The 26,816-nt window shown below is 36.9% G+C and overlaps 1 protein-coding gene across 1 annotated transcript in view; it reads left to right on the forward strand.

Annotated features, from left to right (window-relative positions):
- Positions 1-2,904: 2,904 nt before the first annotated feature.
- Positions 2,905-26,816, forward strand: part of TNS3 (tensin 3) — a gene marked incomplete at its 3' end in the record, with an annotated part of 116,571 nt that continues 92,659 nt past the window's right edge. Inside the window, exons 1-11 of the mRNA XM_081996279.1 lie at positions 2,905-3,069; positions 9,442-9,492; positions 10,738-10,860; positions 12,390-12,454; positions 15,470-15,553; positions 18,851-18,963; positions 20,094-20,154; positions 20,288-20,363; positions 22,173-22,302; positions 23,296-23,361; positions 26,100-26,204. Of these exons, the coding sequence (XP_081852405.1) occupies positions 2,920-3,069; positions 9,442-9,492; positions 10,738-10,860; positions 12,390-12,454; positions 15,470-15,553; positions 18,851-18,963; positions 20,094-20,154; positions 20,288-20,363; positions 22,173-22,302; positions 23,296-23,361; positions 26,100-26,204 (1,024 nt within the window). The 5' untranslated portion in view covers positions 2,905-2,919. The remainder of the gene's footprint in view (positions 3,070-9,441; positions 9,493-10,737; positions 10,861-12,389; positions 12,455-15,469; positions 15,554-18,850; positions 18,964-20,093; positions 20,155-20,287; positions 20,364-22,172; positions 22,303-23,295; positions 23,362-26,099; positions 26,205-26,816) is intronic.

Here is a 26,816-nt window from a genome sequence, read left to right on the forward strand (position 1 = left end):
CAGGACCTGTCCAGAATTTGAGTAAAAGCGTACCCATAATGACAGACTGAAGAGTATTGCAGCTATTCGAGACCGTATCGGAACGTGATACCCAAATGAGATTTCAGAAGTCCCTTTAAACTGATGTATTTATATTTTTATGTGCAACCAATCAGCTAGAGCACTAAACTGTGTTACGGGTACTTGAAGAAAACTTGTTTTCAGGCAGCACTGGTAATTTAAGTTGCAACAGCTGTTGAATTGTCGAAGTTTGTCATGATTATCCATTTTTGTACATAGAGCAGGGAAGGGTATATAGTACTGTGCATTTCAGTAAGCGACATGGCATGCATACAGTAAATACAGATTTCACAAACAGGCTTTTTTTCTGCTAGTGGTTTGCGTTATGTTATTGTTCATATGCTTATATGCTGCATGCTACTAGGTTATATGCTAGTTTATACGCTACAACAGTGTGCAATAAAGAATTATTTTATCACTTTTCTTACCAGAGGAAGCTACTAAGTGACTGATTATTCAGGTTACATGGAGGTTTAGTCATAAAATTTATTTTAAAAAGGTGGAAGTACTCCTTAAGTAATGGGATACATCAGTGTGACCAACAGAAACTGAGGAAGTGAAGGGAGATGTATGTTCTACTAATTACTTTCTAGTTGTAAAAACAAAACAAAACATGCTAAGAGCTTTGTCTTGAATTTTAGTTATTAGTTATTAACTTGTTTTGGCACTTGTGATGTATTACATAGAGCCTTTAAAATCCTAAAAAAAAAAAAAAAAAGGATTGAGTAAAAAGCAGCTGAAAATACCATGAAGTTTCCTCATTTTCTGTTGTCTAAGTAAGTAAAGGCAGGAGCTAGTGGAGCTAGGACCAAGCAGCTAGGTGAGGTTGCACCTTATACCATCTGGTATGCTTTAAAATTTGCCAGTACAGCTCATTTCCAGAAATTTTGGAAGGAAACGTGTCACTTGCATGCTTGTGTGTGTCCTAGCTGTTCCCAGATTTTGATACACATCATTGTATTGAAAGTTCTAAGGCCTCTTCCATTCAAACACAGTTTATTTGGTTTGGGAATATTTGTCATATGTTAGGGTTTATCAGCTTTGCTGCTCTCACCCTTCATCTTAATAAGCTTTTCTGTGCTTTTTTTCTGTATGGTAAGTATAAATTCAGGGCAGTAAGACAAGTGAATACTCTACCTCATGGAGTTACTGATGCATGATAGTAAAAAACTTCTGATTTTCTGTATAAAAAAATTGTATCTAAAGGTAAAGTAAATATTTTTATTTATTTTTATTTAATGTTAGTGTAGTAATAGCTGTGTTTTTCTAAAAACCTATCATGGAAGGAAGGAATAGTGTTCCCTCTAGATGTCTCTGTTTCTCTCCATTACGTAGAGAGAGTTTGGGTGACGATCACACTGGGGTTTAATTCTGAGACAGCGAAAATTAGGTGAGAGAAATTCTATTACCAAGATTCTTGGGGAGAACATTTTGACCCTTTTTAATGTGTAGTTACTATTATGGAACAAATGGGACTACCAAAGACACACACTGAATTCTCATAAAGCAAAACCATTGCAGCTCAGACTTCTATTTGGACTCACAGTACTCTGATACTGGAATAAATTGAGTATAATTTTCAATATTGTCATAAGAGAATCACTTGAGAGGAACTTACCTTTGCAGATGTACACAGAAATTCAAGCTCCATCTTGTCAGAAGTCCATTGAATGTTTTCTCTAATCTTAATGCAGTTACCAAGAGCATAAAAGACAACCAGTCCTTCTCTGGCAATAGTGAGTTGGAAGAGGTAGTAGTGAGTCTGTATGAAGAGTTGACATAACCTGGCCATAACCGCAGTGTTTGCAGCCAAAACATAAGGCGATGATACTTTCTTATCCTATTGTTGGTATAGTTTTCTACAGTATGGACATAATAAATGAGGAAAAAAGGTGGTAACATTGACATCAGTGACAGCAAGAAAGGTACCGGATTGATTGCTCTGCTTTCTTTGTTCCAGAATTCCAGCAGTGCTTCGAAGAACTCCTCTTTCAGTTGTGACAAAGGATCACGGCAAGTATTTATTTCATATTTTGTCTAGTAGTGTCACATAATGCTGGGGTGGATTTAGGTTTTGTTATTTGTGGTTGTGGTATCTGCGAGTTCAGTCTTCTGCAAGACATGCCCTGCTATGCAAGGACCGTTTTTACAATGCCTGTCTGAGAAAATAACTGGGCATATTTGCTGAGCTTACTTTCAACTTAATGACTGTAATCTTCTGATTATCCTGTTAAGAAGGACAAGGTAAGGTGCCTGATTGTGCCCTCAATCTGGAAAAGAAGGAGAAGTTAGAGTAAACAGTATCTGTAGACTAACCTGTGAGATTAATTGGATTACATTCATGTCTATTGCAGTTTGAGGACTGGTTTTGGATTCACTTCAGTGTTACTCAGAGCAGATTTCAAGATGATATCTATCTGCGATGTTTTACAGATCACTGGTGAATCTACCAGTTTGTAAGGCGTTTGCAAAATTCTACAGAAAAAGAGATTTTTGCAGACATAAGTACCTGTATATTTTCTGTTTAACTCACAAATTTGTTGCACTAGTGTTTGTTGAAGTTGCTTGTATTCATTTTACTGCTTTTCTACATTATTGGTTGCAGAGATTTTTTCATTATAATTTTGATATGACGAACTCTGATGTTTGTCTAACTCTGTGCACTGAACTGAATAATTTAAGCTCCGTAGGCATTTAATAAATAGTGATTGTAATGACAATATAGGAAACATCAGATGCTTGACTGTATGAGTCCAAGTTGCAGTTTCTTCTCATTAATATGCTGTGTTTGTTCTTGCCTGCTTTGCTCTGAACTGCTACATCTGATTTCTTCCCAGAAGTGCAGACTTCAATCACATTATGGAGGAAGGCTATGAACTTGACCTCACTTACATCACAGAGCGGATCATCGCTGTATCCTTCCCTGCTAGCTGCTCTGAGGAAACTTACCTCCACAATCTACAAGATGTAACCCGAATGCTCAAATCCAAACATGGGGATAATTACTTGGTATGTGTAGGATCAGTTTTTTGTGATACATAATCTTCTGTCCTTCAGGAAGACCACTTGTAGGTCCACATATACCATTATAAACTAAAAGTCACTCATATAAAGCCTATTTGGACCCACTTTATAACTTCGCAAGCAAAAGCAAGATTTTTAGTAGTGTTTTAAGCTGTTAGGCAAGGACAGATATTAAAAGCACTTTTCTGCTGGTGTCGCTGCATTCTTTGTTGTGATAGAACATAGTCAAATGCTGTAGAATAATTGCACTGACTGTTTTCATTGTCCAAAGCATGCTTTTAAAAAATACACACCCTGCAATGTGGAGTGTGTTCTTTTTTTATAGCAGCCATTCTTTTTTTATAGCAACCAGATACATCTGGGTCCTCAGCTGGATATCTGATGGTCTCTCACCATCTCTCTTGGCTGGCTTTACTATATATTGTGGAACAACATATAAAAGTGGGGTTGCTGTTTGTGTGTTCTGTCCAGCTTTCTCATTAACTTGATTTAGATGCATTTTTTCCTGCTGTTTAGTTTTCTGTAGGGAATTAAATTGTAAGCAAATCTATAATCAGCTCCATGTACAGAATTTTTTTTTTTTTACATGATTACCCAAACTGTTAATCTCCTCTGCTGTTTTCTGGTAAGTGCATCTAAACCCCATGGCATGTATTGTCTCAGCTTGTTCTATGAAAGTGAATTTAAAAAGAGGGCCAATATTTTATTTACTTCTACCACCTTTTACTTAGTGTGTATAAACTATTAGAATGAAATCCACAGCTTCAGGGGCATGAACTTGACTCGCAGTGGAAATTTAGTTTCTGGAGAGATTCCACCTAACGATATAAATACATTCTCTTTCACTCACAAACTGAGGTGTCATAGATGCATTATGAACCAGCTATTGTCCTCCACATGCACTTCTAATACTTGTAATGTGGTCTGATGTCCTCAGCGTTCTGCCTTCTTGCCCTTGGCTTCCCAAGCTGGTAGCTTGTAAGGCACAAGATAGTAATAGTTTGAAGGTAATCTGTATGTAAGGCTTTACTGGTTCAAATTCACCTGTTCTCAGTGGCCTCTACCATGTGACAGCAGCGTTTTAGTATTTGTGAAGTAAGCTTGTAGTCTCAGTCCAATTAAATCTCAGTCAGTCTTGTTTAGGGTGCCCTCTAAGTGGGATTGCAGTCAGTGTCTCTTGCAGAGTTTGTGTCTGTGGGATTTTTGGGTTTTGTTTGTGTTTTGTTCTATTTATTTATATTATAATGAGTACTTTCGAAATCAGCTGTCTTGGTCGAAAGAAGGTTTGATGCCGTCTGCTCCAAGTGTGTTTCTGCAACTTTGGAAGATAACTTGGCAGACTACAGCCAGGTTGTAGATTCAGAGAACTAATTTTTAAACTATCTCTTGTGTCTTGTGTTTCAAAGACCCCTTCAGTGTGCTCAAGAGGTGCGTGTATAGCAGCACTGCCCCAACACAACCCCTCCCCCCAAAAAAGGTATGCAAGTGAGCATTGCTGCTGAAGTTGATGAGAACAGTTTTACTCTTTCATTGAGCCAGGGTCTCAGCTAGCAGAATGTATACTACAAATCAGCATTTTTCATTTCTTCTCTATTTGTTCTCCCTCCATATTTTTATATATGTTAAACTGTTGCCACTACAGTTGATAGTGAGGACGGAGAAGGGGAATGATACACCCAAAGAATTGGGTGAGTGTGGTGTTGCCTGTTTGAGCTCAGATTGTGAAGAAGAGTATGACTAAAAATTTCTAAGTATCTCATTTTCTCTAACAGTAGAGGATTGTACTTTCGACAGTCTAAGACCATAGTCTTTTATGGAGAGATAGAAGCTTGTCCATAGCTTACAGTAAATCTTTCTCTGCTTTGTTGTCCTAAAAAAAAGCTTCCCAGAAGTCATTGCTTCCTAGAAGAAACGTGACTTTTCTCCAACAGAGAAAAACTTTAAAACTGAATTTCTGTGGTATCTGTGTAGTACTTTCATCAATTTATTCTGTTTGTATGTGTGTGGCCTTGGTCAGCAAGAGGCAAGTCGCATTATGTTGAAAAATTCAAGATGATGTTACTCCAAAAGAATCCAGTGATATGTCAAAATTAATGCAGAGTTGTAAAAGCCTGCTCTTTAAATGCATTCAGAAATTGGCTGTTACAACAAGCAAGCTTTTATGTCAAAAATAGCAAAGGACTTTTTCAATCATAGAATAGAATCATAGGGACATTTAGGTTTGGAAAAGACCCTCAAAATCAGAGAGTCCAACCATTAACCTAACACTGTGATGTCCACCACTAAACCATGTCCCTAAGCACTGTGTGTATACTTTTAAATACCTTCAGGGATGGTGACGCCACCACTTCCCTGGACAGCCTGTTCCAATGCTTGACAACCCTTTTGGTGACAAAATTTTTCCTGATGTCTAACCTAAACCTTCCCCCGGTGCAACTTGGGACCATTTCCTCTCATCCTTAAGTTGTTATTGTTTTGTATTAATCATTAATTAAGAACCTGTGAATTAGAGAAAAAGAAAGGAGAAAGATTAAAATATTCCATAATACATTTGGTAAAAAATAGTTTTTAAAGTGGCCAAGAAACAGTAGCATGTTGATTTGCTATATTTTAATTCACAGATTCTTTCTGCAACAAATGTTTATTCGAAAAACCAAGCTTTTCATAGTAAGAAGATTTAAAGGGTAGAATGAAGCATCCTTTTATTCCCTAATAAAATTGTCTCTTGGCTACAAAAGAATGTGTATGTTATTGCAAGATTCAAAGGCTTGATTCCAAGTGAATGCGGTTTTACACGATACGTTCAAAATACACACAGTGCAAACATGTCAGAAAGCAAAATACAGTTTGAGTGACACAACTGCTGTGTCAACTGAAAAACTCAGTTTGCAAAAATAAATTCACAGATATGTTACCATTTTGATCAACTTCATCAGTAATGTATTTGTCATGCTATTTTGACTAAAACATTTGCCATGCATTGCACTTGTAGGAGACAAGTAATGCTCAGTTGTTCAGATGTTTTGAGCTTTTAATAAAAAAAAATTCCATTATAAGCTTGTCTGTATACTTGTTTGACTTTATGCTCATTTCCTAAAACTGAATGTTTTCATGTTTAAAATAGATAAATATGTATATTTTTTCAGTGTCTCTAACAGGTTTTATTGCAGTGTTTATTACTTATGGTTGTCAAAGCAGTTCTTGATGTTGATTTAGAGCAGTGATAAATGAGCAAGTTACCTCATTTCTGTCTGCTGCTGTATTAGTGTGCTCCAGTTACTTTTTTTTGTATCCACAGTAAATGAAAGGTAATCAAGTTTTTTTGAGGAGTAAACTATTCTAAATTAGCTCACTAGTTAGATATCTACATAGGGGCATACAGAGAAGATGATGAACAGTAACTCATTTATGTCAAAGGCATTAGGAATCTGAATAAATATTATTGTATAAATTCATGGTCAGCTCTTTCTTAAAAGTAAAACAAACCCCAAACCCACTGCTACAGTTTATAAAAAGATTTCTGTGGTCACAATGCAGTCTTAGCACATACATATTTGTTACTATGTTAGACTAATAGAACTGCTGTGCATGTTCTTGGTCTTGCCATGTGTAAATAATATGGTAATGCTTGTGTGTTGCTGTGCTTTACTAGTTGAAACTATTTGTTAATTTTAGCTTATGTCATGTTTTGTCCACCTTCCTCTTTGCCGTCCTCTTTACTCAACACAAGGCTACCACTGTTTTCAGGAAGCAAGTTTGGTCTCACCTAGTAGAAGGATTTTTGCCTGCCTGCTCTCCCAGTCTTCTCTCCTTAATGGAATGGGTGGGCTGTAGGCCGGTAAATTCTTCCCCAGTTAATGCTTCGTATCTTATGACTACCGTACATCTTTAGCTTTCCAAAATGTCCAGCTACATGCTATTTGTTTCTGTTCTTTGGTGTGAGATTTTGTACTTCTGGTCATCTGATTAAGGAGCAGACCAAATAAGACCCTTCAGTACCTTCATAATGGTCTCTTCTCCAGCTGAAAGATCTCCTTATTTTTGTTCTGTAGTGTTTCTAGCATTCAGCAGAGTGAGAGAATTAATATTATCTTAATTGTACAAGTTACTTCCCAGTTCAGGATTAAATCATATAGTAAAGGGGAGGGGGATGTTTCCTCTCTGCTGTATATGAGGAAGAAGGGGTTTTTTTTTTCCCCCACTTTTTTAATCTTACTTCATTTTTATTCTTTAGATTAGGTTCTAAAACTTGGGGCAAAATCATTTAAGTTTCATGGAATTAAAGGCTAGTGCTTCTCTTTCTTGAACCAAAATATAAGTCAGTAGACCTAGGATATGCCAAAAAGGGGCTAAAGAGGATGCAGTTAATTTTCCACTGACATCTAGTTATAGCATATGCTTCTCTTCAAAGACTTCTGTGACCTCTTGTTTTGTTGTCGTATGTGAAATGTTGGTTCCTGTACCTTCTGGTCTCTATTCTGCACTGATAGGACTCCTGGCGTATCTCAGATCTCCACTGTACACCTTCATTAGGACTTGGGTACTGCATCTTCGAGTTTGGCATCTGATCCAGCAGTGACAAATATCCATCATGAACAGGGCCATATCCTGACACACAGAAATTTTAAACTGATCTCACATATAAATACAACAAGAAAGGTGAATTAAAAAAAAGTTGTCACCAAATAGCACTTTTCTTCTGTGCAAAATTTTAGGTAATTGATCTCTTAACGTAGCTTTAACACTAATTTTAAGAATTCTGTACTGAGAAATATAACTCTCCACTAAATTGTTTTGCAAATCTTAAGACTGATAGAAAATTACAGAAATTTTTGTGAGTCATTTGTATAAAACACTTCTGGTTTCATTCGTGACAAATTACAGTTGGTATTTCTCGAAGGATAACTATAGTCTTAATTGTAAAAGTTGATACATCTTCGTGATCCAAAATAATATGGACAGTGCACATACGAATTATGGATTGCCCTTCAGCTCTTCAGCAGTAATCTGTTTAAAGTGCATACAGTATTTTGGAATAAAGAACATTTTCCTCATCATAGAAAGATGTTTTGTACTTTCTTTTGGGGTTTGAGGTCAACGAAGGTGGTGTATACACTTTATGATTAATGTGATGTGTCATTCCAGAACCTTATGCAGCTTAAAATAGAAGTTGCTGTCTTGGGTACCTTGTTAACATGGGGTTTCTTCTTTCTCCGGATGAATTTCTTCTTCAGAAAGTTTACTTTTTCCTGAAGATGGTATAATGTCTTCCTGCTTCCACTGTGTCCATGATGGGATTGCACATTCAACTTAAGTACCACATCAGCGAGCAGCAGGCACTAGCTTCTAGAAGCAAAATGATATAGTTTCTTTAGCATGTTCAGTTCTCGGCTTCTTTGCTGAGACTGCTCCTGAGAGTGGTGGTTAATGCCAAACGGGTTGGTACACTTTAGAAAAAGATTCTTAAATTGTCCTTGGGTAGTAGTAAAATGGGCTTCTCTCATATGTTTACGATTTCACATATTTATGGTCTGTTTATCCAATTCGGGCAGTATAATGAGTTTTTTTAAATTATTGTGAATGCTATCTATACTTAGCTCATTGTGATGTGAAATAGCCACACTGAAAGAGAATTTGCCTCAGTAGCAGTGTTTGAGTTGAGTATTGATATTTCAGCTTTTTGTTATTGATTGATACTGATTTAAAGTACTTTCTAATGAGAGTCAGGTATACTTGTATCCCCTGCTTTATTTTTATTTTTCTTTATGCTCATTTAGCAGTCTGTCTTTAACTGTTCCTTATTGCACTAAGTTCTTATTGCACTAAGTTCTTTACGCACTAAGTGTATGATAACTTCCTGTGTAATGGGTTAACAGAAGAGTTGGAAGATCTCACAGGCTAAACTATAGTTAAACAGCTATGCCATATCTCCCCTGTGAAGTTTTGACAGACCAATATTTTCTTGCCAGGCACTCAAATTCAAATATTGAAGACTGCACCACTCTTCCAGACTTTTCTTTGTTCTTATACCGTGCAATTATTTTGCATGTGCCTAGGTCTCTCAGTATACCTCTGACTAAAATAAAGCCCTGTGCAATAAATATAGCAGAATTTTAATTGTCCTTTTTCAAAATGTGCATTTAGTTGCATCTTTAGTTTCATTGTATAATAACTGAATACCTAAAATACTTCTGTTAGTGCTACCTAACTTCAAATGTTAATTTAGTTTAGTAGGTGAACCTGGAGTCTTACCACTGTAGTTTCTTGTACTTATCAGGTATTTCAAATACAGCTATTTACAACATAAATTATGACACTTGATGGTTGATATTTTTTTCTTTCTTTCTTTCTGAATAGGTGTTAAACCTCTCTGAAAAGAGATATGACCTTGCCAAGCTTAACCCAAAGGTATTGGTTGTTTTCCATTACATACCTCTCTTTCTAGTGTTAAATAGAACTTAAATGGCCTGATAAGCCCTGAAGGTATGCGAGTGTTGGTATACAGAGTAAGAGAAAATCTTTAGGAAGATGATAAAAAACCCTAACATGCATCCCTTTCTATTTTTTCCCAAGTTCTGTTTTGAGTCTGTTAGGTCTGTGCTTAGGAATAGCCATTCCTGTTGTTTTCTTAGACTTCGCACAGAGGACCTGAAGCCTGTTGCGACTACTGAAAAATTCCCATTGAGTGGTACAAATTTTACTCCCTGTGTACTTTCTTTGTGTGGTTCATAGGATACTAGGGGTTATATATTGTAATGTACAGTCTGATAGCTGAAGCTAGTGAACTCTGTTTGGATATAGACTTCCCTTTTGTAGTCTCTTTTCATAGCTGCTTCTCTGCACAATAGAGACATAAGGAAGGGAGCTTATTGATGTCTTGGCTTTTGTTCCTCCTCTCTAATTCTTGTATTTTTTTGTTGTAAAAAATGATATGCAGGTACTCTTCAGTAGCTGTTATAAGGCCAGAGTAGAACAGATGTGTATTTATAGTGGTAGATTTACAGGCATATATGTTACCTGAGGAAAATATTTAAAAGAACTCTTAATGTTGACCTTTTGAATACTTTATTGATAATGAAGGGTTTAAGTTGTTCATGGGTACTGGTTTTGTTAGGGTTAAATATGCATATAATAGGTTGAGTAAACAGTATTATGTAGTGACTAAAGTTGAACAGAAAATATGAACAAAATTTTCAGGTGTCAAATCTGTTGAACATGAAGGAAATAAATTGCAAATTAAATAAAAATAATCACAAAATACTGGCCCAGGCCAGTTAACATTCTTTGTTCTAATTTTGACCTTCTAAATATTTTACCGTTATAAAATATCTGAATGTCTAACTGAAAATTCTTTAAGAAATCGACATCTTTAGAAATGTTGTCACTTGTGAGTGGTTGGTGGGTTTTGGGGGAAGTTTTTTGTTTGTTTCTTTTTATAAAAGTATTAGTATCTTAAAAACACCAGACAAATCCCCTTCTCCTCAAGAGACCTGTAAGCATCTTTTAGTTACAACATGGCATTCGTATTACATGATTATCTGGGGTTGGCAAAAATATGGAGACTCTTCACTATACCTCTTATTTGAAGCCAGGTTTTAATATGTAGTATGAGGGTCAAGGTGTCTCTTGTGAATGTTACTTGTTTAATTGCAGATTATGGATGTGGGGTGGCCTGATCTCCATGCTCCGCCGCTTGACAAGGTATGCACCATCTGCAAAGCTATGGAGTCATGGCTGAACAATGATCCTCAACATGTGGTGGTGATCCATTGCAGAGTAAGTGAGCTTTGCATATAGACATTGCCTGTCAGTTTGTATTAATTTTCAAAAACCTCATCCTTTATTCTTACTTATTTTAAAAAATAAAAAAAGTTTCATCTGTGTTTGATGTTGGAAACAGTATGCCAAATCTTCAGTTGCTTTAAGTAAGCTTAAATCCACTGACCTTGCATGCTTTTTATGTATTGTTTTTTATGATAACTAAGGTTCTAGTCTCTGCTCTGGGTATAGCGTGTAGTGATGTCAGTTCGTTTCCTTCAAAGGTCAGTGCTTCAGTTTTTTCCAGCTGAATAGCAAACTCTTTAGAAGCTCTTCATATTCGGTGACATTCATGAATTTTGTTGCGGGATAAGGATAGGCAACATGTCACAGATCATCCCTTTAGACTGCCGTAAGGTTATAGGAAATGAGGGCATTAAATACCTCTTGGGTACTTCTGACAGCTTCTAACTGCCATTGCAGAGCCTTACAGCAAAGCTACTGTTGTGCAGTGTTACTACTTCTTGCTTGCTCACAATGAGGAGAAATAAAAGAAGCTTTAATTAAATACAGATAAAAAGAATTCAGAACTGAGTTGATAGCTGTGCTGGTGACACTCGAGGCAAATCTGTAACTTTGGCAGATGTTACTCTAAACAGAATGAGGGTGATAATGGGACCAAAACTTCTGTTCAGGTCAGGTTGTTTAGTCCCCAGCCCTGAATTGCTTGCAGGCAGAATGCCACAATTATGTGAAACACTGTTGAATTCTTACTAGTTGCAGGACTGCAGCCAGGAGAATGGTCCATACATGGGACAAAAAAAGGGGAGGGGCAAAGTATCCTTCGGTATTTTATATACAAATTGGTAATGCATATAGTTGATTAATTTTAGTAATGATTTTAAAGTTTCCAATCACAAAAACAAATACAGCTACTTGTAAAAGGGGAGAGACTGAAATTATTTTGAAATCTGTGAGAATTACCACTTGGTAAATTGTACTGAATTTGTGTCATATAAATTATTTAATAATATTTTGGAACTTTTTTTTAAATTATCCATAGAAAAGTAAGTAGTAGTTGTAATAAATCTCAGGTGCTGGGAAGGTAAAAATGCCCAAACCTGTCAGAAACTGGTATGCTTTCTAAAATAGGTACTTTATAGCATTTCATGCCAGAAATTGCAACACTGTCTAGACTAGCCTTGAATGATCTCTGGAAAAAATAATATAATATTAGAATAGTTGATACAATGTTTCTACTACTGGTCAAGATTTTTTTTTTAATAATTTCCTCTTAGTCAGTAAGACTTGACAGACATGCACATGGAAATCCTACTTAGTGTTTTTTGTGTCACGTGTTAGCCAGCTTGCATAGACAGACAAGCTGCTGCCCATCGTTACCAGCTTTCCACCCAACACAAGAGGTGGGTGAGCAAAAGGACTCTCTGAATCTCATGTCTTAAAGTTTTGTTTGGCATGAGTCTTAAATAAAATAATGCCCAATAATGTAATACGTTAAGTTATTATTCCCTTTTTTTCTAATACAGGGAGGAAAAGGAAGGATAGGTGTAGTCATATCATCATATATGCACTTCACCAATGTTTCTGCAAGGTAAGTTGTGAATAATACATATTGTGTGTTTTTTACAATTAAGGAAACATCAGAAAAAGTTGCCTTTTAACTATAGTACTGTTTGTCAACTTACTGTTTGTCAGTTAAGGTTTGCCAGGTTTTCTTCTCAAAGAGTCTTGGAGCATGTCTTAAAACAGCCTGCTTTTATGACAGAGTTTTCTTGCGGTCCTGCTTTCAGCAGGAGGTTGGACTAGGTGACACCCTAAGGTCCCTTCTAACCTGAGATATTCAGTGATTCTGCAGAAAAATTCTCTAGAGGGTCTTTCGAGGTGAATGAAGAAAGGTGCAAGAAACCATTTTTATATAACGATACCATCTTTATTTTATTAAACCCACCTATTTGCCACATCCATCAAGCTGCCTCTTTTTGAATCAATGAGAAACTATTCCTAAAGTACTTAGGGAAAACACTTATTGGAATCTGGAATCGATAACTGAATCGTGAATTCCTAGACATTGATCAAAGTGCAGAATGCAGTTTAAGAAATAATCTAGACTTTATCTTGCAGTCAGTTCAAACAGTAGGTGTCCGATTACTTGGTTTTAATTGTTTCTTTTAGAGTGCATAAATTATGAAATGACAATTGACAATTTATGTCAAGAAAGATAAAAATTTGATAAATAGTCTCAAAAGGATGAAATGTATTTTGGTTTGGTTTTTCCTTTGTTTTTATTCAAATTGTTTTCCCTTGGTCTCTTTTAAATATACATATAAAAATGTATTAAAATAAAAATGCACTGTAAGGCATTAAATCAAAATTGGTTCTGAATTCACACCAGTCTGTCAATAATAGATTTGATCCAATACTGTAGTGGATGAAGTCCTGAATCACTATAGGCTGGTGGCAAATTACTTATGGATTTCAGCAAAACCAGCGTCTCGGAAAATAATCTGTGTTCACTCTGGTAAGCCTGATTGATAGGCAATTGTAGACTAAGAAATTAAGTGCATTATACACACCAATATGTGCTGAAAAAATAAATGCATACATCTTCAAGTAGTAATTGGGACAGTGATTGCAACAATTTTGTAATATTTTGTTGAGAAGTATTGTGAATCTCAAAATCTGTCAAGTGAGGATAGTGTAGTACTGTGTTGTGATCTCAGTGTTGGAATATTGTGTCATCCTTAAAGGTGGTACCTGACTATAAATACATTTTAATAATGCCATAACAAAACACCTGGATGTGATTGTAAAGCCCGGTAATGAAAGGTGTCATCTTTTACCCCCGACAAATTCAGGATTCCTCCCAGTGGGGTTAGAGGGGAGGAATGAGTTTAGAAGCTTTCCTTTAAATTTCTGCATATCTGTACAAAACTTAACTTTTCTGTATAAGGATGGTGTTGGGGAGGTTTCCCAGCTAGGATTTGTATATCCCTAGCATTATCAAGGCTCTTCAAAATGGTACAAGGCAACCTCACAGAAGCAGGAATACTGCAGGTGCTGCTGTTGAGGGTGCCAGCTGCCGTGTCAGAAATGGTACTCGGAAGACTGAGGATGTTCATACTAAATAAAGCTCCTAATTGCCTGCATGCACATGCCAAAAAATGCGGGCTTAGTGAAGAAGCTTTATGATGCAAACCCCTTTTAGTTATATGTTAGATACCTGATTTTCTCATTTAGGAAGGAATAATGTGTTGTCAAATTTAACGAGGGCAAACAGAGCTCTTTGTAATAGCTGGTAAACTCTCGTTTAGCAAGTAAAGTACTAGCAGTCGTTGGCCATGAGTGGGTTGCCTAAATTCTGGGTGGTAGTGTGGGTGAAGATGTATGAAGATGTATGATGGGTTGGGTGAAGCAGAGAGTTTTTGGGTTAAGCATACTCTAAGCACACACTATGTAATCTTTAACATCCATGAAGAAAAGGCATGACTTTACAGCCTGATCCAGCACCCCGTCAAGATAATCGGTAACTTCTGATTAATTTTTGGAAAAGCTATAAATTACATTTTTAGCCTGATACGCATATGTATGCTTTGCACAGTTTTTTCCTCAGAACTCATTTAGGTTGAACTAGATGTGGAATTTAAAATCTGAGATTCCAGCGTCTAATTATTTCAAAACTTGTGCTTTTTTTTATGTCCTGATGTTAATTAACACTGTCAGCTACATCTGTTAAGAGACACATTGTTTTTATCTGGTATAGATACAACAGAATCAGCACAGCGTGTTACTTGGCATATGTGATTAACGGCATTCTTACTAATTTTTGGCACTTCTATTTCTTTTTTTCTATATCTTCTTGCCTTCCTCCACACAGATGCAGAAGACCCACATCAGAGTCATTCTGGATAGAGAACGGAAGAAAATGTATTTTTCTGAATATCTTGCACCTTAATTGTGCGTTTGAACAGTTTGTGGTTGTCTGATGCAAAACAGTTCTTTTTCAAAGATTGACAGTTTCATTTTAAACACTCTCTCCCATGGTGGCTCAGGGCACAGGAAGCAAAGACTGAATGAATTATATGACTACTTAAACAATCCTCTAGCCTGGCATCCTTTTTACCTCATGTACTGTACTACAGTCAGAGCTAGGGAGTGGTTTTCCTCTCTATAATGTTGCTGCTTCTTTTTAAAAAGAAAATAAATATGTATTTCGCAGAGAGAACTCCCCAGTGGCACTCTCGGGAAGTGATGGCAAGTATCTTTCTTTTGCCAGCTGAGCTGCTTGGCTGTGCTAAAGTTTATTGCACTATGACTTTTAACATATTCATGTTGGAAATATGCAATCCAGTTAATTGAATCAGGGAGTAGGTGCTTTGCCTCAGGAAAGAAACTGCCTTAAGGTGTGGAATGAGAAGGTGTCAGTGGAAAAAACATTCTTGTCTGACCTGTAAGTGCCAGAGTTGCTAGTTAGGTGGTGCTTTTCTTTTTCCTTCCTTTCCTTCTTTTTCCTTCCAAATATTTTGGCATATTTCAAGCAGTAACCTGCTGAATATACAAGATAATCCCAAACTGGAATAACATGGTATCTGTGTCTCTGTTTTGACAGTGCTGATCAGGCTCTAGACAGATTTGCTATGAAGAAATTCTTTGATGATAAAGTTTCAGCTTTAATGCAGCCATCCCAAAGAAGGTATTTAATTTGTTTCTAATGCATACCAATAAGAAATATCATTATCTTCTGCCCCCATCCCTTACTCCCTCCCCTGCTATGTGAAGGCTGTTTCTGCAAGATCCTCCAATGATTCCTGAACTCTCAGCACTTTATCTTATATTTTTCTTCCTTGATTGATGAGATCTCTCCTTCAGTTCCTGCATGTAGCCCAAGATAAGTCCTTTTGTAGCACGTTGTTATCTACATGTGTTCTCACTGCATTGTTTGTTAACAAAAGGAGATGTCACAATCTATTTCTTGATTGCTCCAAGACAAACTCTTTTTCTGTGGCATAAATGATGTGTATGGAATGCGTGTTGAGCAGTGTGCAATAAAGACCTTATTACCATTTGTTTGGAGAATCTGCAGGTTATGCATCTGCCCCATGTCCATGCTAGTAAATGTTGGTCAAAGCATGCATTATTCATTCTGTCTATCTGGATGTCTTACCTTTTCAGGCTGTCTGGATGAATACGGTTGAGTTAGGACTCAAAGTGAGCAGTTTGGAAAGTGAATAGTTCTGGGGCTTGCTATTTACCTCATTTTGATAAGAGGTAACAAAGGATTTGTCACCAAAAGAGGCTGATATCCATCAGACAAGTAATTGTGATATAGGCGAATCTTCTTTTAGAAACATAAAATCTCAATTTGATTTAGTAATTACTGTTTGGTTTTGGTCTTAATCAGCATGTGTACAGTAGGTTTTTTAGAAGTTATTTAGAAGATAAGCCTTTGCTAGTAATTAAACTAGAAAATAAGTAGTAACAATGTGCATAAGGCATTTGGTTCTGTTAATCTCTAAATAAGAAAAGCTTTTCTGTTACTGCTTGAACCCATTTGGTGAGCTGCACAGCTCTTTTTGACTTGAAAAGTAGTAACACGGCATTCCATTAGACTTGAAATAAACTTTTCATAACTAGAAATTTACTGGCCTCTTTTTTCTTTTTTTTTTTTTTTAGTTTTATGCCGGCATATGTGTATTGCGTTTTAATAATAAGGATTTGAGAGTGGTGCCTATGAGAAAGTAGTGTGAACCATAGGAGCAAAAGGAAATAAACGTTCCTTAATCTTCCCATCAAGAAGCCTTGTGCAGCAGGCGTATTTCCATGAGAGCCGGGGACCCTCATAGCAGCCTCTGTGAATTGTGTGTCAGGGTGGTTTTTACAACAATGTTGACAGGAAACTTCAGTAGCTACTAACTTAGGTGATCCATATGGGAGCCCTAAAGCTGGAGATGAAATAGGTGTAAATGGCGGTATCTAGCTTTCCTACCTCTTAAAGGACACTTGCTTAATTCTTCTAGGGGGTGGGGAAGGAAGTCTGAGAGACTCAGTTCATCTCCTGACTGGTGGAATTAGCAGCTTCGCTCAGCAGTACTGAACTCGAGCTGCCCTTACCATCTTCCAAACACATGCGCACACAGGTCCTTTGGAGTGTCTCTCCCCATGAGAACAGAGGAGGTTCTCCAAACCATTTGTGAGAACCATTCTTCTGAACCTGGCCTTTCCTACCTTTGCCTGGCCTGGCAGTGACTACTAATCCTATTGCAGAGAAAGGAAAATACACTCTGTGATATATGTGGGTAATTTTGCAATCCTTTTTTGATCCCATTTTGATCAATTAGTGGCGTGTATCACCTTTTTAATGTGCTTTTTCTCTGAAACCATTCTTGGATGATTAATTAGCAATGATCTTTTTAAAATCCAGGTGATGTATAAGCAGGTATAATTTAGGTGAATATCAAAATGATAAAATTTGAAAATATACCCATTATTTGCATTTTGAAACATTCTCCACTGTTTTGTCCAGAAAAAAGTAAACTGTGGCCATTAAGCGCATCAGTCCTGAAAATACCACTTAGCTTTTCCCCACTGCTAGTCAGATACTGTAAGAGTGGCAAGAAAAGCAACTATAGACCAGATCTCCCATTCTGAATCCATTCTGACAATAATTAAAATGGATACCTGTTCTCAGATAATCAGTTGAAAGTTTGCCTGAATTAAGAAGTACAGATACAGGCCCTTCATATTTAAAAATTCCTCATAAAACTTCAGGGTAAATCTTTGAACATGCTTCTCAAAACTAAGCCAACTGCCTATAAGCCTCTTAAATGCAGTGCCTTGAGAAAGGTGTTCAGAAATTCAGTCAAATTTTTGGAATTATTAAAAGCAGGTAGTGCTAGAAAGAAAATATTCAGACTGAGAGGTCCCTGACAAAATGTTTTACCACGCTGTTTTTTGTCACGTAGGTGTGACAACTTGTAAGTTTGTGCTTTTGATGTACCAGATATTTTCAGGAAGACTGAACGAGGAAAACAAAAAGCAAAGTTGTCTTTTCTTAACATTTCAAAATAAAGTGAGCTTTGCTAGCTGTCTATAAAATGAAGCCTATTTTAAACCACCACAGCCCCCACTCTGGGGTAGTAAAGCAGTCATTGGGCAGGATACCCTTAGTTGTGGTGTTACCAGGCAGCACGTGCAGTAAGGGATCGGCTAATAAGATCTGTGTGTAAAGGGAGAAAAAGAGCGGATTTTCTTTTTTTATGTACATTCCTGAGAGTGAGGTTAAATGAAGGTCCTGGGCATGGTATAAAAAGGGGCTCAAATCCAGTAGAAAAAGTAAAGGAGACTGATTTCCCTTGGTTATTTAAGGAGATAGGAGGAATTTGTTTAACACACACTGCAGTGATGTTCGCTTGCATGTACTTGCTCAAGAGCTTGTGACCAAACCAGGTATTAAAGAGCAGAAATAGAATGATTTTCATGTTGCTATGGTAGTTTTCCTCTGTTTGGTGCTGAATGAGATCACTTCTCATTATGAAGGTGTTATTTGCCTGCATTGGCCTTAATGCTAAGATTTCTGAGAAGCGCACTTCTTGCTCTTCTTTTAATGAAGTGCACTGCACTGTAAATGGAGTGGGACCCGTGTCATGCTGTTGTGAAAGCCAGTTGAGACCTTCAGCTGCAACTAGAAATGTATACCAAAATTATTGACTTTACTATCTCTACTGGTTCCTTTCTTATTTAGAGTAGTGGTGTAAATAGCTAAAATGAAGACATCAACAATAGCAGTGTAACAGCCAGGGATTTAACGAAGTGGTAAATTAAAGTGTCTTTTAATGCTATTTTATGAAGATTATTCTTTTGGAGTTCTGTGTAATGCCACAATGCTATTCACTACCAATGGCCTAGAAATACTCATGTGTAAAGAATGTATTTCCCTGATACGGTTTCATTGCTGTTTTTATTTTAATTCGGATAAATTTTATATTTTTAGATACGTGCAGTTCTTAAGTGGCCTTCTATCTGGATCTGTGAAAATGAATGCAACCCCTCTTTTCCTGCACTATGTTATCCTTCATGGCATCCCAAGCTTTGATGTTGGAGGAGGTAAATTACCTAATTTCTTCTGTCCAAGTGTAGGCTCAAAGTTTTGTTTCATTTTGGAGCTTTCTGGGAAAGCCTGCATGAATCTCAACATAAAATTGATGCTCCTTGATATCAGTCCAAATATTCCCAACAAAAGAACCAGGAGAAGAGATAAATATTTAGTAAAAAGTACAGCAGGTGAAATAAAATTGCTGTCCTCTGTTAAATGAAGAGTTGATGCTCTTCCTGTCTGCCTAGTTTCTGAAAAGTTGTGATCCCATTCCCTGCAAAAGAGCTGAGAACCTGGTCAGATTTTACAGTAATTTCCTCCTTGTTTAGGAAACAAACATAATCATAAATGCAATCTCTTTTCTGTTTTGAGGTCGGATTTTATGTAGAAAAGTCATTTGGATATGGTGTGCTTCTAAGGTGGCCTGCTATAATAAGGGGCTTTAAAATTAAATTGCTAAACCAAAACGTTGTGCTAGAGCATAGTAAAGGAGTATAAATCTGTATTTTTATTATCTGAGACTTAAATAGCATCTGTCTTTTGAAATGTCAGCAGCATGAATTTGCAGTGCTCCATTGTCATTGTTGTTCGGTCTGTTTAGTCTGGTTTTATTTCTAAAATAACTATTCCAATAAAGACAAGATATTGTTTGTTGTAAGAAATTTAAGGGACTTACTAGTCTTGAAAACTGTAGATCAAATATTTTGTTTAATTTTGAAAATGCTCTTTATTTTCTTTTGGGTTTTGATGTTTTTCTTTGTTTTGGCAATTCTCTTTCATCCCTTAATTTTGTTTTCCTGCAGAAAAAGTGGGAATGAAGGAAGACGGATATCTGATAAGGAGCAAAGTGTTCCCTCTTTCTTTCCGTACGGGAATCCTTTAAAATCCCCTCCTCCCCAATTCAGAACTACTCGAAAGATCAGGAAAAAGTGACTTTTTCATAAAATATAATCAAATACTTTTTTTGAGGGGGAAATGAATCTGTCAAAGCCAGTTTTGCCTTGAAGGATATTTTGACAGTCAACATAGTGTTGCTTGTGTGCCACTTTGCTGAGCTTGGATGTGCATGAAGATTCCTTATTGTAATATTCACATAAAGGAAAAACATTACAAAATGGTCTTTCTGTTGACTCTTTTTCAGCTTGCCGGCCTTTTCTGAAGTTATACCAGGCTATGCAACCAGTTTATACATCTGGAATATAGTAAGTGATAAGCATTTTCCTTTATGTTTGAATCCAGGTTTTAATTCTCATTAAATAATTGCAGAATTATGTAGACTTTTTTCCTTTTTTTTTTTAAACTATAAATTTTATTTTTCTTTTCTCTCTTGTTAAGTAGCATAGGGCCAGAAAATCAAAGCCGAATCTGCATTGCTATAGACCCTGCCCAGCTTTTGAAGGGAGATATTATGGTAAGTTAATTGTATGTTAATTAATGTGATTGTTTAAGCAGATAAAGAATATTTTAACACAAAATTGTAAAGGAATATATATATAGTGTTAAAGAAGCTCTTAAGTATTTTCAAGCTTCTTTTTCCTCACATAATATATTTAAATAGAATTATCACAGTTACTTTCAGGCCAGTTACATTTTAGAGCAGATTAGTTCTAATATGTCTCATCAGGGTCTCTCTTGATCCCCTTTATGTCTATTTTTCACTTCTGGGCAAACTTGCAGCTTTCATCCTTTATGACAGTGTTTTGCCTTTGCACAGAGTTGCTGGGCATAGTGAAAAATGAGCATTTATTTATTCTTGAATCAAGCAGTCTGTTTCTCCTACCTTATATTTTGGTAATTTAAGGCACTGGCTTTTATGGCCATGGTTCTAGCAAAATGGTGCTGGTAGTTGTGTTGGACTAAGAGGAAATAGATCCCTTCAATAGGCAGGGGTTTGTATGCTATGTTAATTTTAATGGGTGTAAAGCACTCTTTAAAATAAGAAACAAATACTGTTTTACCTGGTATTACCACTGTGCTGTAGAGGATTCTCTTTTAAAAAAACAAAGAAACAAAACAACCCCAAGTACTCACTTTCAGATAAAATAATGCTTACTTGCATTAAGAATTCCCCAGCCTTTATAAAGGGTTAGTGATATGTGGTTTGTGTAGAGAATACCTGAAAAAACCCCATCTCTGGTATGTGGGCAGAAATATTTCAGAAGTTGTCCAATGTGCCATGTATATGGTCAGCACTAATAAACTTCTGGATTTCAAGGCATCATGAGGTTACTATAATGAAGAGTAGAGACCAACAGCTTATGTTAGATTTTTTCAAATCTTGTAGTGAGAAGAATTCCATAACTATGTTTTAATCGCAACTTCCAGAAGCATCCCTCTTAAACCCCTAGTCTTTCTTGTATTACTTCAGTTTGAATAACTGTTTGCGCTTCAATTATTCAATATTTTCTGTCTAGAACACTACTCAGTCTGCCTTAAGAGGTGATTTTTGTTCTTTTTAATGCATTTCAGTAACATCTGCTTTATCATAAAATCCTGATATCATCAGGATGATATAAAATTTTCAATCCTGTGACTAAGGTTGCCAAAATTTTTGTGTATTCCTGTAAGAATGCTGAGTGACTTTGTATTACAGTTGACTCAGAGAATTAGTAGGTAAGTCTAGTCTAAGGGAAGTTGGTGTTGGAGAGTAGGTGTATTGTGTTCACCTTTAGCTGCTGAAATTCATACTAGATGTAATTTTTACAGACTTCAGTGTTGTTCTAGACGAGGTGTCAAAACTACTACCAACTTCCCACAGTAACATAAAACAGGATCCTATCATCACTAGAGTAGGTTTTTTAAAAAGTTCTAAAATAGATGTAATCAGCTCGCAGGCTTGCTTCTAAAAACTCTGCATATTCTTCAGTTATTTTGAAATGGGTGTGCTGTAATTCAGTTTTACATTAATTTGATACCGTGAAGAAGTACGGCTACAAGTCAGCGTTCCAACATTGTACAAATGTTGAGATTCTGAATCATAATCTACTGATTGGTGACTGATAGTGATGACAATAGTAATTATTATTTTTACACATCCAGAACTATCTTGCCTTGGGCCTGTATAATTTTAAAAGATTGAATAACGCATACCCTGCCTGTTACGACATCAGAGGTGTCTGCAGGAAATTGCACTGTGGCTGCTTTACTTAGCAACTAAATCATACACACATGTTTGTTCAGATGTGTAAGAAATTACTTCCTGACATGTTTCTCTCTCTAGCTGAAGTGTTATCACAAAAAATACCGGTCAGCTACTCGTGATGTGGTTTTTCGCCTTCAGTTTCACACTGGAGCCATTCAAGGACATGGACTGGTGTTTGGCAAAGAGGATTTGGACAATGCCAGCAAAGGTACTTGCCTTCTGTGGTTGGTTGGATGTGTATGTGTGCGGGGGTGCATATGTGTGCCTGTGCATGTGATGATCATCTTCAGGACCTGTTTTCAAAAGGATTCTTGTTTCTTTTCCATCCCTATTTTTAGGGAAAAGGAGACTGCTTGTGTTAATTAACTCATAGCATGTAACACAGGTAAACCCCTAATGAGAAGAAAAGCTCTTCCAGTGAGTTAACTTTTCAAAATAATTCAGATACTTCTACATAGTCCTCATTGCCTCCTCTCGGATTTGTAAAAACAGCAGACATTTGTTTAAAATGGTGACTCTGTTAGTCACCATTACAGGAAAGAAGATGAGCTAAGCCCCATCCCTTTCTTGGCTGATGAAAACAGTCACAGAGTCTGACACTTGGTTTGTGACCTAGTCTGCTCAAGCATCGAGATCTTCTAATACGCTTTCAGAATATCCAAAAATGGAGGCAAAGTTTTCAGACACGTGAAAACATGTTGTGCTAGTCTTTGCATTTTCCAAATTATTACTTCAGTTTTATTTTTATGTTTTTATGCAGGACTGTAACTCCCTCACCCCACGTTACTAGCAAACTAAAATCAAATTTTCTTGCAACAAGTGGCTACACAAAAATGTTGTGGTTATGTATTGCAGTTTAACCAATATAGAGAACAATTTTAGTTTGCTCCTGGGTGTGTTTTCCTTTAAAAGCCAAAGCTAGCCATGTCTGTCTAGAGAGAGATTTGGGAACTGTACATCTCTTCTGCTTTTGACTGCTTTTGGAATTAAACAAAACTCCAGCTGACACTTTATGTGGTCTTTTCTGGAGAATGTATGGGGCAAAGAATGTGGCTCTAGAAGCAAATCACTCAACTGCAAGTGAGAAGGGAAGAGTGATGAGGGTATGCGTATTAATAGCTATAGAAAATCCTGATTTCAGAGTTCCTTGGAACTACTTTCCTGGGAGATAGCTTGATGAAATACTATCCTTTGTTTTCAGATGACCGTTTTCCTGATTATGGCAAAGTGGAATTAGTGTTTTCAGGAACTCCAGAGAAAATTCAAGGTGAGTATACAGAAGAAAAAATATGCTTAGTTCAAAAATAAACCACATTGAAATGTTTTGGGTATTTTTAAGTGCTTTTTTCCTCTTTTATTCCACTTGTAGAGGATCTGGAATTCAACCTTACTGTTAAAATATGTAATATAGTTACTGGTTTAAATTTGAAAAATTTAATGGCAACTCTGTATTTATGTCAGCATAGGAATGATCAGATTTTATTTTAAAGCTATACCAGAACAGTTGCTGATGACTAGTAGAAAACATTTGTGTATCTTCGTAAAACATGCGTAGTATAGGTAGCTTGGCCCAGCGTAAGTGGCAGCAATGGCCTATCCCATAACTTTTTTGGATGTTGTCATAACTGATAATGTTTGCAGTGATGAAGTTTGGACTGTCTTCAGTTTAGCATGTAGAGATACAGCTATAGTTTTGTTGGAAATGCTTCTGTTCTGAAGTTGGCTTGTAGGGTATATCCTGTATGCCTCCAGAATTCTATTGTAATACATCTAAGATCATAGATAATTACAGCCTGCAATAAGAACTTAAGATCATGCTTTATGTTGCAGTTTAATTCTGTTAACGGATCTGTACTTACTCATTTTATGATGTCCCAAAAAGTATGGGTTCTGCCTGAGACTGAATGAAAACCAAATATTCTTAACTGTCTCCTACACGTTCCCGTTCAGTGTCCTGTGAATTGCATGCTTTCCTTTTTTTCTTCCCGCCACCACTTTGATCACTTAGAAACTTGGAGTAGCAGCCAGTAAGAAGTTGGATTCTGTCCAGCTGAACACGAAGATCTTGCTTAGCCTGTTGGAAAGCCATATAAGAAAAACAGGCTTATAAATAAATTTGTCCAGCTTGTTCTAAATATTTCTGGATAGTAAATGCTTGAAGAGAGGCCAGCTGACGTGTCTGAGAAAGGATCAAAATTTTTTCAAGTCTCCCTTCCTTAGATGGCAAATCAGAGGTGTGTTTTTTAGCAGGCTCCAAGTTTTTGGAAAGTAATGTTCTAAGTAATTGGAAATTTTTATTCAGTTGCTATCTAAGGGGTTTACTGGCTAGGAAGAAGAGTTCACCTTGAAATACTTATTTCCAATTTCTGCAAAATTACTTTTCCGCATCTGAAAATATTATAGAATCATAGAATAACTGCAGGGTATCTAGTCCATCCTCCTGCTGAAAGCAGAGTCATCTGTGAGATCGGACCAGGTTGCTCAGAGGTTTGTCCAGGCAAATCTTGAAAACCCCCAAGGATGGAGACTTCACAGCCTCAATGGGCGGCCTGTTCCACTGTCTGACTGTCCTCACAGTGGGTTTATTTTTAACTTATATTGACTCTAAAGTTCTCTAGATTCAATTTATGCATGTTCCTTGCTGTTGTTTTGCCTTGGCCCCACCTGGCTCTGTCTCGTTTGTGGCCTTTGGGGGACTGGTGTCAGGTGATCCCCAAGACCATCTCATCTCCAGACTGAAGAAGCCGTGGTCCCTCAGCCTTTCCTCACAGGGGAAGTCCTTCAGTCCTGACCACCCTGGTTGCCTTCGCCTGAACTTGCTTCACTTTATTCTTACCTTTCTTACATTGTGTAGCCCAAAACTGGACATGGTATTGTAGAAAATAATTGACTGATACAGTTTTTAAGAAAGAAGGCACTTGCCAAGAAGATCAGGCTCCTAAATATTTAGATAAAAAACTTCATACATCTGCCTTGTGACAAATGTCATTACAGAAACTCTCTACAGATAGCTTTTTTCCTGCCCATGTATAAAGGTACAGGACCATAGCATTCTTGTCCTTTGAATTTTAACTATCCTTGTTTTGAAAGTCACAGCATGTTCATAACACTCTGCTGCTTTAGAACAGTTTACGGTAGGACTTGCTTCTCCAGACACAGCTGAACAGTTGATAACTGAGGATTTCTTTGTTCCCTAATCTAGATAGAGGAGCAAAGGCAGAAAGCCGATTTGATTTGTATCAGTGTCAAAGCCAAGTCCAATGTCATGAGTTCTTGATACCTGCACTTTGCTTTTGAATCACTGGACCACACCTAAATTCCTCATGGTATACATTTCAAAGCTGGATATTATCTTATGCCTCATTAGGGGCACAAAAATGTGGGTTACTGCTGAAAATTCCAGGTATGTTTGGCAGAGTGTACTTACGCACAGCCAAGCACATTGAAGGTGAGCCGCCCCATCTCAGGTCCTGCCAGAAGACTGGAGAATGGATGAAACAGCATAGTTGACACCTTGGGGGAACTGGGAGGTACACGGAGTGGCAGTTTTCACCTCTCCCTATTCATCTTTAGTGATAAACTGCTCTGGTATCAGAATGATAATCTGTAACAAAGTCTTATTTTACCATTCCTTTAGTACCGTTTCATTAGAGATACTTGTGGTTTCATTCTGAAAAACTGTTTGTTTTATTGTGCCTGCCTATAAGGCTGGGTGGATCATCTGTGTTAGTTGTGTTTGAGGACTGATCCAAGTTATCAGAGCTACATCATAATGAAGAAGCTCAATTTAAAATTCTCTGTTTGTACCTTCTGTAATGAAACATAAATTAAGCTTTTCTTAGCTGGTTTATATAACCTTTCTTCCCCTATTGCTGCTTCTTACATTTCAGAATGTGGTTTTGCAGTTTGGGGAGCAAACTTCTGTCAGAAGGCCACATGTGTATGTATATCATTACAAATGTGTTTATGAGAATTTTTGGTCTCAAACGGATGTTTATTTTTTAGGATGTGAACACCTTCAGAATGACCATGGAGTGATAGTTGATTACAATACCTCAGACCCACTAATACGCTGGGATTCCTATGAAAATGTGAGCCCTGATGGGGAAGGTGAGTAATTTAGTCACATGAGATGAAGGCAAAACTTTTTGAAACTGTGACAGATCGTTTGAAAGGGAGTAAGAAGGTCTCATTTGCTTGAACCTAATGCCACTTCACTGATGTGTTAAGTAGCTGTCTACCCTTCCCTATTTAGCTTTAGTAGCTCTAATGGAAAGAAAGCTGTAGTAGATGTTCAAGAGAGATTCTTGTTAATGCACTGAATTGGACTGAGACATAACTGGTTGATACGAGTTACCTTATTTGTAAATTTGCTTAAAAATTCTTTTTGTTCTAAAACTTCTAGTTGGAATCCTACAATTCTATATGAATTTTAAGAACGACAAAATGATGTGGTGAGTTTGTAGCATTCAGTACTTACTATGTTATCTGGACAGGAGGTGCGGTAGGCTGTAAAGTTATGGATAAACAAACAGCAAAGGATGTGTATATTTGCCTATTGCCCTTTTATTTCTTGGATTTTTCTTCTGTAATCTGCTGATACATGCAGAAGATTAAAGCCTCCAGTAGCTGCCTTCAGATTCCGACTCCAGTGTGGATGCTTTCCTGATGATTTGCTTGAGTGAATGTTGTGCTTTTAATGGATATAGTTTTCATGTAAGG

The sequence above is a fragment of the Phaethon aethereus genome (genome assembly GCF_964289735.1).
Source record: "Phaethon aethereus genome assembly, chromosome: 2".
Taxonomy (NCBI): domain Eukaryota; kingdom Metazoa; phylum Chordata; class Aves; order Phaethontiformes; family Phaethontidae; genus Phaethon; species Phaethon aethereus.